We start from the raw sequence: 12,232 nt of genomic DNA on the forward strand, positions 1-12,232 counted from the left end.
AAAAGGCTGTTTAAGGGTTACGACCTGGTTTTAGGGTCAGGGTTAGGCATACAGCTTGGAGGGTTACGGTAAGGGGCTATGGAGCATTTTTTTGGCAAGGAGTGTCCTCCCTAATATAGAAGTATTTTACGTGTGTGTGTGTTCAGATATGTGTAGTAAACTGTTCATTCTCACTCTTTCCTCAGACACGGGACACGATGTGCAGGCGAGGTTGCTGCAGCTGCAAACAACTCCCACTGCATTGTGGGAATCGCCTACAATGCCAGAATAGGGGGTAAGTGATTGAGGATGTAAACAAATCATTATAAAGAGACCTAGAACTAGAGACCCACTGCTGGACCAAAGAACCCTGAAGCTGCACCAGTGCTGCTGCACAAAGAGCTGTGCACCTGTTTATTCAAAGTTCGGAGAACCGCAAACTGGAGAGACACTTGTCGTTGCTGTTATCATGAACTCACTGTTATTGTCATCGACAACATTACTGATGTTGATGAGTCCTAGCTGCGGCTGCCACAGAGCTCTGGTTCCTTGGGCCCTTATCAACACAAGTGTGAAGCTGATAAGATGAACAGTTCTTGAGATATGCGTTTCCCAGACAGACTGACATTTCTGGAATCCAATGGATAGATATGTGGGACACTTGTACTTAAACTATTAATTTGCCTAATTATTGACTTAATCTGCTGGTTTAGAATTTATTATAGTAATTATGACAGGGCATTAGGCAGCTCCAGTGGCTACTTGTCAAAGGTTTTCAGCGAGTCCTGTTGAAACATGTAGAAGACACATTCAACTTTGGATCATGAACTATGTCTGTGTTTGTGTACCAGGTGTGCGAATGCTGGATGGAGATGTAACAGACATGGTGGAGGCCAAGTCTCTGAGCCTTCAGCCGCAGCACATTGACATCTACAGTGCCAGCTGGGGACCCGATGACGACGGGAAGACTGTGGATGGGCCAGCGTCTCTGGCCAGGCAGGCCTTCGAGAACGGCATCCGCATGGTGGGCACACACACACACACACACATTTACATACACGTATAGAAATAATCATTAGTATTCACATGCTCAAACGCTAACACACACTCAAAGCAGATGTGTGTGTTTCAGCCTTATATACTAACAGACTCCTCTGTGGCTATCTCTACCCCTGAAGCTCCTCCGGACATTGGAGAGCACCGCCAATCTATCGGCATATTTCCATTTGCATATTCATAGCTCATTTTGCATAACGACAAGCTGGCGCTGTGTTGTTGGCAGGGCAGAGTGGAAAAGCTATAATGGAGGTTAACAGGGGTGAAGTCATTAATTGGTCACAAGACATGCGCACACACATGCTTACATCTACACATTCGCAAAGTTCCCTGCGACTGGCTTCCTACCGATCGATTAAGCAGATGTAGACCTTGGAGGAGGAGGAGGAGGGGGCGGAGGAGGTGGCGGGCGATATATGGATCTCTTGAGTTTTCAGGCTGAACACTTTGACTGGGAGGCTGAGAGCCTGTGGCATGTGACGAAAAAGAGGGCCAAGGTAAAAGAGGACTGACAGGTCGGTAGTGTGAGTCGAAGAGAGTCCCCGGTGCTCCTGACAGGCCGGACCTTTTAAGATGACAGAGGCGAGGGAGATATCTGTCCAACGGCTGCGAGTGAGGCATGTGTGTGCGCTGGCACGTCCTCCTGTGTTCAGTGAGTGTGCGTTTGTGAAGCTGAGTGGTTTGTATGCAAGGGTAACATGTACCTATGTGACACGTGGTGTCAGAGACACAAACAGCAGAGGTGTTAGATACCTCTGACAGCTGTGGAGAGGGCTGCACTCGGGCTCATGTTTCTTTACCAGGGAAATTGTAAAAAACATTTTCTCGTGGGTGTGTTTTGTAATTCCCGGCTATATCTGCTGTATAGGAAAGAAGAATGTCTTCATCTTTATGTTCCTTATTTTTGAGTTAGGTTAACGATAGATTTTCAGACATAAACTCCAGAATATGTCTGGAAATTGGATCTAAGTTTCTTCTTTCATATATGAAAAACACAGCAGGTGATTGTCCGTGTCAGACACTTTCATAACCACAGCAAAATTAGCAGAACCTTCAAGCTAGTGGAGTATGGTTAGAGTATGACATTATTTAGCTGTTCACAGCACATCAACAATCATCGCTAAAATCCCGTTGTTTTTCCATGTTGACGTCTCCGTCTGTGTCTTCTACATGCATGGAGATATTGGCATTCTTCCAGTTTTCATCCATCACGTGTTAGAAACTCACTCGCTGTGAATTTAGTTTCTGTATTCTCACTCGGGCTCACGCAAATATTCTCCCCACATTTTTCTAGAGGAATGGCAGGAAAATATTCAGGGGTTCAGTGCATGTTTGAAAGCAGCTCAATTATAAGAGTGATTTCCATCAACACATTCCTTTAGGCTTTCTGTCTTATAGAATTTCTTTCATTTAAATTCATTCATACAATATAATATCCAGTGAAAAGCAGCTCACATTTGACACGATAGTAAATCAGCATTTCTTTTGATAAATTAACTAAATAGTTAACCAGTCATTGACATTGTACTTTTCTGACAGTTGATAAAGGTATTAACAGGCAGTTTGTTGGAGCAATAAATCATCTCTCTACATTTCCTTTTGCTCTTCTCAATCTCTCGCTGATTTCTGTCAATCAGTTTCACATTGTGTCTCATCTCTCCTTCACAGTTCCCTCGTCCACTGTCTTTGTCCCGTCCTTTCTTCTGCGAACTGCCCTTCAAAACGCTCTCCATTTCTCTCATCTGTCAGCGTTTGCTCTTGTCTGATCCGTCTATCAGTCAGAGGGGCTCCACTTACTTATCGCTGCCTGACAGAAGCCCCGTGTGCGTGCGTGTGTGTGTGTGTGTGTGTTTGTGTTCGTCAGATATCTTTTCTGCTGACTTCTGGCTGAACTTTGCCTTCATAACTCAGCTGGTCATCAGCAGCACAGTGACTCCCTCAGTGTGTCTCCACCAGGACCAGGGTGTAGATCATTTTCAGCTCAGCCAATTCCTCAAGTACAAAGTAAAAAAAAAAAGTTAATAGGATTTTGACTGAGAGGTTTCCAGTGGAAAAGAAAACCAAAACTCTCCATTAGTAAACTAACTGGTGTCTTTAATCACACTTTAAATCGATGCAGAGCTCTGAGTTGGCTCCGGCCCTCCAATTAGCAAGATCCTCAAAATACATCTGGAATTGGTCTGTATGTCAATGGAGTATTTGAATATTAAACAGCTGCCCGGCTGCACGTGTCATGGGTCTGCTTTAAAACAATGTCCACGTCTGCAGGATTTAGCCAAAACTTTGTAAAAAATCATGCACATAAGAACTCTCATATTCTTATCTAGTGTTCAAATGCAAAAACTTCAATTGTTTGTATGCACACTGTAAGTTGTCATGTCACCTTTGTGGTTTTAATGCTTTGCTTCCTTTCATGGATGTCGCTATTTTTTCTTATTGACTCATTTCAAGCATGTAAAGCCACTGAGATTATTTGAACCCTTTCAAACTGTTTCATCTGAAGGCTAACGGAAAAACTTCAATTGAACATGTGATGCAGTGACGTGTTCTATTCATGAATAGAAAGATAAATTAACACTTGAAAATTGAATAATTTCTCCTCACTAAAGGAAAATTGGGCAGTGTGTGTGTGTGCATGATGTCATGTTTGTCTTGTGGCTGACGTATATTTGCTCACCAGTCCTCTCTGCATCTTCTCTGATCAGGGGAGGAAAGGCCGTGGCTCCATCTTTGTTTGGGCTTCAGGCAACGGCGGGCGCAGCAGAGACCACTGCTCCTGTGACGGCTACACCAACTCCATCTACACCATCTCCATCTCCAGCACGGCCGAGAGTGGACGGAAGCCCTGGTATCTGGAGGAGTGCTCGTCCACGCTGACCACCACCTACAGCAGCGGGGAGAACTACGACCGAAAGATTGTGAGGATTGTTGTGTGTGTGTGTCTGTTGTCGATTTCCAGGATCCCTGCTAAACACATGAAATCAAGTGAATTCTTGAAAGTACCAGTGGCCTTATTTTACCGCAAACCAGAACACTTACACATTACAAGTTGTATCTGTAATGTTTTGGGCTTAATTGAAATCAGATTGGTAAGACTCCTGTTTTCAGCTTTAAATATGTGACAAAGAGTCCTTCAGCAGAGGTCCCCTGGACACCACTCTGCGTCTCCATGTCCTAGGTAACCATTCATTTACACTGAATACTGTCCATGGTTTGATTTGGAGCCTGGACATTTTTGAAACATTGCATATTTGATTTATAACTTCAAATAAGAGCAGAGCATCCTACACCGTGGCAATAACTGGGCCTTTTGTGTGTGTTAGAGTGTCCTGGGGCGCATTTTTCTGTCTGGATTTAACCAAAGCCAGTCTGAACCTGACAGGCATCCGGTTTTCTTTTTTGTCCGAACCTAAAGTCGAGGTTGATGTTTTCCCCCCGATTACAGGCACTGTAGTGCGGCGTAAAAAATAAACGGCAAACCATGTGTGTGTTCACACACACACACACACACACACACACACACTGAACAATAAAATGTAATCTACTTCAGCACAAACCAAAAGGGCCTACTCTTACGCTATTGGACCACTTTCACATTTTAAACCATGTGTGTGTGTGTCTTTGGATAATCCCTCAAACTTTTCAGTCCAGGAAAGGTTCTTTGATGAAGGCTCAGACTGGAACTTAGCGAAGCTTTTCTTGGCTGACTGACTGTTAAGCTGTTTGACTAGTTGGCTGACTAAAGTCTGCAGAGTCAAAGTGAACACAGTGAACACACAGCGCTCGAACAACAAGGTTTACTACGTCTCTTTGCATCTTTCTGTCCCCCCCCCCCGGCATTTATTTTTGCGGTAAACTGGTGATTTGTGCCTGTGTGTTTGTTTGTGTGTGGGTGTGTTATCGCTTGTGAGGCAGTGTGTCAAAGCTGGAATGAGAGTTGGTTGCATCTAAATCCTCCTGATCCTCATGATTTCAGTCTCTCTTTAACAGTCGAATTCTCTTTCTCCTCCTGCCGTCATTGTCGCTGTTTTTCTTCTCCTCTTTAACGTTTCTCCTTTCTTCTACTTCATATATCGTCGGCCTTTATGAATATTTCCCCCTCTTTCAGCGTTGACACCAACTCCTCCTCCTTCCTCTCCTGTTTCTTTTCTGCCCTTTTTTCTCTCCATATGTCCTTCATCCCTTCTGACTCTCTCCCCTTCTCCTCTATCCACAGATCACAACAGACCTGAGACACCGGTGCACAGACAGCCACACAGGGACATCGGCCTCGGCTCCCATGGCTGCTGCCATTATTGCTCTGGCCCTGGAGGCAAAGTAAGATCCTTTTAACCTCATCCCTTCGCCCCTCGCTTACCTTCTAATTCCCTGTTGCTCTTTTGGACTCGTTGCTCTGTGAGTGGAGCATGACAAGCATTTCTTAGAAATAAATCATAGTCAGGTTTGCGGTGGGGAGGCATTTAATTCTAGTTTCAGTCGTGTGTGCAGAGATGCACTGAGAATGTACGGAGGAGCTACTGACCCTGGTGTACATGGACACGTACATGCTCATAGATCAACCTCTTGTTTTAACATTCATATCTTAAATGCACTTCTTGATTGTGGGTCTGTAAAACCCAGCATCTAAATATAACAGCATCTAAATATAAAAGCATCTAAATATAACAGCATCTAACATTATACACCCGTTTCCACCCAGTTCTGACTCAGTGTAGTGATGTGGTCATTTACTGCTTTTACATCTGCAGCTCAGAACTAGTGTTAAAGGTCAGCACCAGAGCAGGACTCCTGCTGGTTCTTCAAAATCAGGTGTAGGTTTCACAAATGTTTCTTTAAAAGCTAAATCTGCACTCGGGGGCTGAAGTTAGAAAGCTTATTCAAATCTATATCTCTTCACACCAGTACGATATCTTCAGTGGACTGTTTTGACTTCCAGCACCAAGACCTGTCTGAGAGGGGTTTTCAGTGGATTTAAAATAAGATGATCACTAGACTGAGTCCTTCTTTCGCTAAACAATAAGTGTTTTCCACCTGAGATTTTCAGATATGATGGATTGTCATGGGCCTCCTTCAGTGGTGAACTGTGCTTGAACCTAAACAGGATTAAACTCCATTGAGAAGAGAGAACGCACCACATGTCGCTGCAGTGATCATGATTCCTATGGCACAAATGACACGATCATGTCAAGAGACAAGATGGTGTCTCTGCTTTACTATGGACATGTGAACTCTGCTCCACTTTGTGACACTTCAGCGCTCACCCTTTTTTATAGCTATTTAAAGCATTACTTGATCACGTGTTCATGCTGCTGCGTGTGCTGAGAAAATGATATGTAATGAACTTTGATACATATTTTGCTCTTCATAGTTAATTCATACGTAAATTACTAAATGCATTTACTAATAATATTAATAATAATTCTGTTTCAGAGCATATTTGTCTCTTCAGAAACTGAAAAATCTGGTTTTTATCTGTTATTTGTTATCCTGGCCAATGCGCTTGGATATGATATATTCTTTGTTGCTTTGCCTCTTCTGTAGAAGAATAAGTTCAGGTCTATGGATGTGTTTGATTTAAATCGTATGTCTACAACAAGCACAGACTTTTATGCACCAGGTGTTTTCATGCCAAATATTTCTCCTAGAGGAGACAGAAAGTAGGAAGGGAAAAGAAAGACAGAGATTTTTTGCTCAGCAGATGACTCCCCGCTCCTCTTTGAAACCGGTTGAGTTGATTAATTTGTGATAAATTCAAGAATTGGACTCGGGCTTTGCCTCATCATCCCATGTGGAGCAGCTCAGTTAGACCAGGTCACTTCATTTAACCGGGATAATCCAATTCAAATCCTCGAAGTAGAAAATATTCTCCGTTTCCAGGCTGTGCCGGGCAAATAAGCCTGTTTCCTCAACAAGATTATCACCCACCGCCCCTCGCCTGCCCGCTCTCCTCTCTCTCATTGTCCTGCATGCTGTGCCTCCACCACTGTCACAATGCTCATTTCCTCCCTTCTCCCAGAAAAGTGCTCAGTTTCTTTCAATCCATTCATTCAGTTTCTCACATGGATAAATGTGCGTGCATGCACACGCAGATGAAGGGAGGACCGCATCAAAGAGGGAGAGGGGAACAGTTTAGACAAACTGTGCAGTGCCGATCATATCTGCTCTTATCTGGTGAATGAAAGCGAGCAAACTTTCTGTGATAAACATGTCAAGAAGCCATTACACCAGACTTCACAGAACTCTCTGTTGTAAGAAAACGGCCCCGCGCTCTGTTCTCTGTTGATTTGGCCAACTTTAAGATGTTCAAGTGAGCATGGGATTTATCTCTTCATGGGCTAGAGTCCTAACACGGCAAGGAGCAGCATAGTAAGGACTTCGCAAACTTTCATGTCTTTCCCCTTTCGCTTGTGTCCTTGGAGGCAAAGAAATGGAAAAGCTAGGGGAGACGGGAGGCATCAGTGAGGAAATTTGGAGGAATAAGCTCGAGATGAGCGGGGATAACCCACCATACGAACCTCATCTACTGGGAGGTTTTAAGCGATCAAAGCTGGGACAGATGGGCGAGGAGATTTTTTTTCTTCTTCTCCTCTATTCATCTGAGTTAAAATTCATGCCTGGGTGGCAGATTGTAGAACAGAAAATGCAGATTATAGATGGAACCAAGGTGAGACTGAGGCGATATTTGCTTTCTCCCCTTGAGGTTTATCTTTGTGTGTTTTCATCTATAATTGCACTGAAGAGGAGCAGTGAAAACCAACATTAGACATCAGACTGGTTTTCCTCGGTATGTTAGCTACTCCATTAATTAGTATTGGCTTGTTTATGGCTAGGCTGTCATGGCCTAGATAATGATGCCAAAGCCACTTTTAATTAATGACCATAAAACATTTATGGGACCATAATTACACAGTGACAGCTAAGCCCATTAATATTGATCTAAACATTATTTATTCTGACTTTTCACAGCTCTTAACTCTGCTACCATCTTTTTTTAATGGCTTTTTACTTGATATTTTATTTTCAGGGTATTTTCTTCAATTGGATTTAATGAGTGGAGGCTCAGTAAGGGCTTTAGGGAATTTTGTTACAGCAGTGTCTAAGCTGCAGTTGTACTCGGGGCATTATGGGAATGTAAGGTTTTGGCTTCACCACGAACAGGATTTCACCAGAATAACTTGAAATATTTTCATCTAAAATACCCTTTGTCTAATCCTAATCCCAGATTGTATTTAATAAATGTTTTTTTCTTACATCAAAGTAAAACATATATTTGACAGATTTTTTTTATTTTTATTTTTTACAAAAGACGGGATAAAAATATAAAAAAAGACAAACTCCTGCCCTTAACACTCATATCACACAGGTAAGTGTACAACTCCACAGTACATATTCAATTTTCAGAACATTAAAGCTGCTTTAATACTGGAGTATTGACAATTTCAGGAGGGCCTGCATGTGCGCAACGTAAATGTCCACTCGGGTGAGAACAGCAGGAACATTTCTAGCAAATTCACAGCCAGTGAGTGGCCTTGTTGAGGAAGTTTGGAACACTTAACAGACATAAAGCTATAATATTACAAATCTGAAGAAGACGCCGACGAAGATGGGAACTTGAAAAGACAGAGATTCAAGAGCTTTTGCCGATAAGAGTTGGAGCTGGTGTTAATGTGCTATAAACAGAAACACAGAGCATTCTGCTGCGGAATCATCAGCTCTCACCTAAATGTCACGGGTATCTTCCACTGGCTGTGAGCATGTCTGAACCGGACAATCTCCTGCTATGTTCTTTATACCTGAAAAAGGCAAACGTATTCATGCTTCAAGTTCCCATCTGAAAACGGCTTCACCGAATAAAGTGCATGTTTGATGTCATCTGTAAAAGTCCGTGGATAAATGTGTGATTCTGAGATTTCCCCCAGATGTTGTGGATTTTAAACGTCCTCTCGTGCGTGTTTTGGTTTTAAGAGGACGCTGTGAAAGAACCTGCTCTCACAGAAGCAGCTCAGCAGTGCGCTCAGATCAGATCTTGTTTCTTGATGCTCGACTTCTCCCTTTTTAAAATTATCTTTGTGGATCAGCTTGAGAATTTGAATCAGAGTGTTGGGGTGCAAACTTTAAACGGTAGTTCTAGGTTAACTGATTCTGAGTGGTGCAGATTCTGGAGGTCTCAGATGGCGAGCGAGGGACACGAGGGGAGGGAGCGGAGCATCTGGCCGGCATATGAGATGGAAGGGAATCCCAGGAAACTTGGTGACCCACTTCTTCCTGGTTTTTCCCCTTTTTAATGTAGTGTTTGGACATCAAAGCAGTGGAGACACATGGCTGCCATCTCGTAATGGATCTCACGTGAGATCAGAGAAACAAACAGATGAACATCTACGCTCTCCTCCTCTGCCTCTCTGTAATTTTCTCTCAGTAATCTTCCACCTACTGTACATCGCTCTGTTTTCTTTACCCTGTTTTACATTTCATCCTGCATGTTGATCCGTGTGCTTTGTCTTTAACCCCCTTCCCCTTTTTATCTGAACCTTTTCATCTATCCACCTATTCTCCCTCTACCCAATCATAACACGAATAACCAAGACATGTCTTAATGTCCATTCTCCTACTTTTATTTTGTCTGTTCTCCCTCGGTTCCGCTTGTTTCTTCCACAACACAATAAATCTTTCAAAGCATTTTTTCCTCATCATTATTCTCGTGCTACGCGACCTCGTTGTTCACTTGAATGGGAAAGTGATCCCAGACTTTAGACTGAATCTGTGTGTGTGTGGATGTTTATTTGAAATGTTTGCTTTAAGCACATAAATCACATAATATTTCCAATCATCTATCGGTGTGTTTCATCTTCTAGTACTCTTCTGTCATGGAGAGATGTACAGCACATCATCGTGAAGACCTCTCGAGCCGGACATCTCAGCGCCCCTGACTGGAAGACCAACGCCGCTGGTTACAATGGTACGCACCCACTCAGTTGTCCTTCTTTGAGGACTTTACATTGACTAACACTTCTTTCCTGGAAATGAATTCTAACCTCGTAACAATAGTTTCCTAACCAGAACCTAACTTTAAACTCAACCTTACCTTAGTTTAAACTTCAAACACGTTCACCTTTAAGTTTCATGATTTATGTGACATGGTCTTGATTTCTGCCGACATAAGGAAGACCATATTATGACAGAATAGAGTAATTTCTGGAACATGCATGCACACATGTATTTGTAGCTGTGGCTATAATGCTGTTGAGGCTGTAAAACCAGAAATCTTTTTTTAAATTATAAAGAGACGCCAGTTTAATGCCATATTTTAGGCTTTTTTACCACTGTTCAATATCTAATCAGTAAATCTACACAATGTAATATATATTTAATCGGTTTTTTATCACTATTTTCCAGCAACTTGATTTAACTTAATCTGCATTAGTTTCCCTCATGTAAATTTGTCAAGTAATTTTTTTAGATATATCAATGAATCACATCTTCTTTTTATTCCAATAAACAAAGGTGTAAAAGACTTTATAATAAAACCTCCCGAAATATATTTGTTCTGATGGTGATTTTTAGGTGAAGAAAACACAAACTGTCACAACAGTGAACAAATGAGATGTTGAAACTTTGTGTTTTGACTCATTAATGTGGCACCGCTTGGGTTGGGTTCTGGGTTCTGGGCATCAACACATATCAGTTGATCATCAGTTGCATTTATTCATGGTGGGATTTAGTGTGTTTAAATGAAAAATACAAAACAGTCACAGAGAAATCCGAATGCATTACTGTGATTCCTGGATTTGTTGTCTCCAGTCTGAAGAAGGGGGCCGAGCGGTTTCCAAAACGTTATCGCTCTCGCTAAACTACTGTGCCGCCAGCTGCCATCTGTCAGGGTCCATGTGTTGGTTGCTGTTTTGTAATGTTGTGAGAGTGTGATTAAGTGTGTATGCATACCTGTGTCTGTGTGTGGTAGAAGCAGAGAGTGAGACAGGGTCAGTCAGGCTGCAGGCCCAGTGTGTCTGGACATTATCCAAGTGACTGTTTTTTTCAAAGAGGAACTAAAGGGAAACAGGACTGGGGGGGGGATTGTGAAGTATGGAAGGAATTCATATTAGATGAACTGTACCGTAACCTTAAATTTACATCAAATTACCTAAAGGAACTATCGGTGTGATAGTAGATTCATTACAGACTTGTTCAAAGCTCTTGTCCCTGATTCTTAATCTGTTTTCTTAACATTTTAGTTTGGTTAAATGTTTTTAATAAAACCATTAATGTTACAACACACTATGGAATCATTTCTGGACTATTGTGATCAGCTTCAACTTCACACTGTTTCCTACAGTCAGCCATTTGTACGGCTTTGGCCTGATGGACGCTGAGGCCATGGTGAAGGAGGCAGAGCGATGGAGGCAGGTCCCCTCTCAGCACGTGTGTGTGGAGAGCGCAGACCGACAGATCAGGTAGAACACAACGCTCGCACAACAACACACACATGCACACACACAGTGAAATTTCTCGCATTCACCAAGTACGTGGACATGTGGACACAGCTCTCATATGTCCTCGCTTTAATTACCAAGTTATGTTTTCATCTGTGTTTCATTGTTATCGAGCAGAATATGCAAAAAAATAGGTTCAGGGGGCTGATGCAATTGGGTGAATCTAGTGAATCTGAATGTGGCTTCAGTAGGGGACAGTTGGGCCTTGGTGGAGGTATGTGCTCTTCTGTGTGACATTCTAGTTTCTGCTGCAACGGCCTCCGGTCTCCACTCTGATAACATTTGAGAACAAGGCTGCAGCAGTTTGCCCACATCAAGAACAACATGGGCTCCAGTGAGGTCAGCCTCTGAGGGTGTGTGATGAGATGTGACACAGAGCCGGCCTTGCAGCTCATCCTAAAGATGTGTGATAGGAATGGGATCAGGCATCTGTGCAGGCTGGTCAAGTTCTTCAACACCAAACTAATTCTTCACTGTCCTCACTGTGTTCACGGGGACAAGACCGTCAACAAACTTTTTCTGCACTTTGAAAGCACTCTGTATGTCAAGAATACAATTTTTGGCCGGGACATGAAGATTTCCTTTGGGACTCCAACGGGACTCTGGTTGAACAAGCATATTGTGTAGTAGACTCTGCTTAAACACGATGGAATGTGAAACTGTCTTGTGTCAACACAGTGTTAGGTAAAATGCGAGAGAAGAAACAGATG

General features: G+C 42.6%; 1 protein-coding gene across 3 annotated transcripts in view; it reads left to right on the forward strand.

Annotated features, from left to right (window-relative positions):
- Positions 1-12,232, forward strand: part of pcsk5b (proprotein convertase subtilisin/kexin type 5b) — a 75,253-nt gene that overhangs the window by 19,881 nt on the left and 43,140 nt on the right. For all 3 annotated transcript variants that reach the window (XM_053421826.1, XM_053421824.1, XM_053421825.1), the window contains exons 6-11: positions 186-274; positions 831-1,003; positions 3,741-3,953; positions 5,252-5,352; positions 9,888-9,991; positions 11,366-11,483. In XM_053421826.1, coding sequence (XP_053277801.1) covers positions 186-274; positions 831-1,003; positions 3,741-3,953; positions 5,252-5,352; positions 9,888-9,991; positions 11,366-11,483 — 798 coding nt within the window. The remainder of the gene's footprint in view (positions 1-185; positions 275-830; positions 1,004-3,740; positions 3,954-5,251; positions 5,353-9,887; positions 9,992-11,365; positions 11,484-12,232) is intronic.

The sequence above is a fragment of the Pleuronectes platessa genome, chromosome 4 (assembly GCF_947347685.1).
Source record: "Pleuronectes platessa chromosome 4, fPlePla1.1, whole genome shotgun sequence".
Taxonomy (NCBI): Eukaryota; Metazoa; Chordata; class Actinopteri; order Pleuronectiformes; family Pleuronectidae; genus Pleuronectes; species Pleuronectes platessa.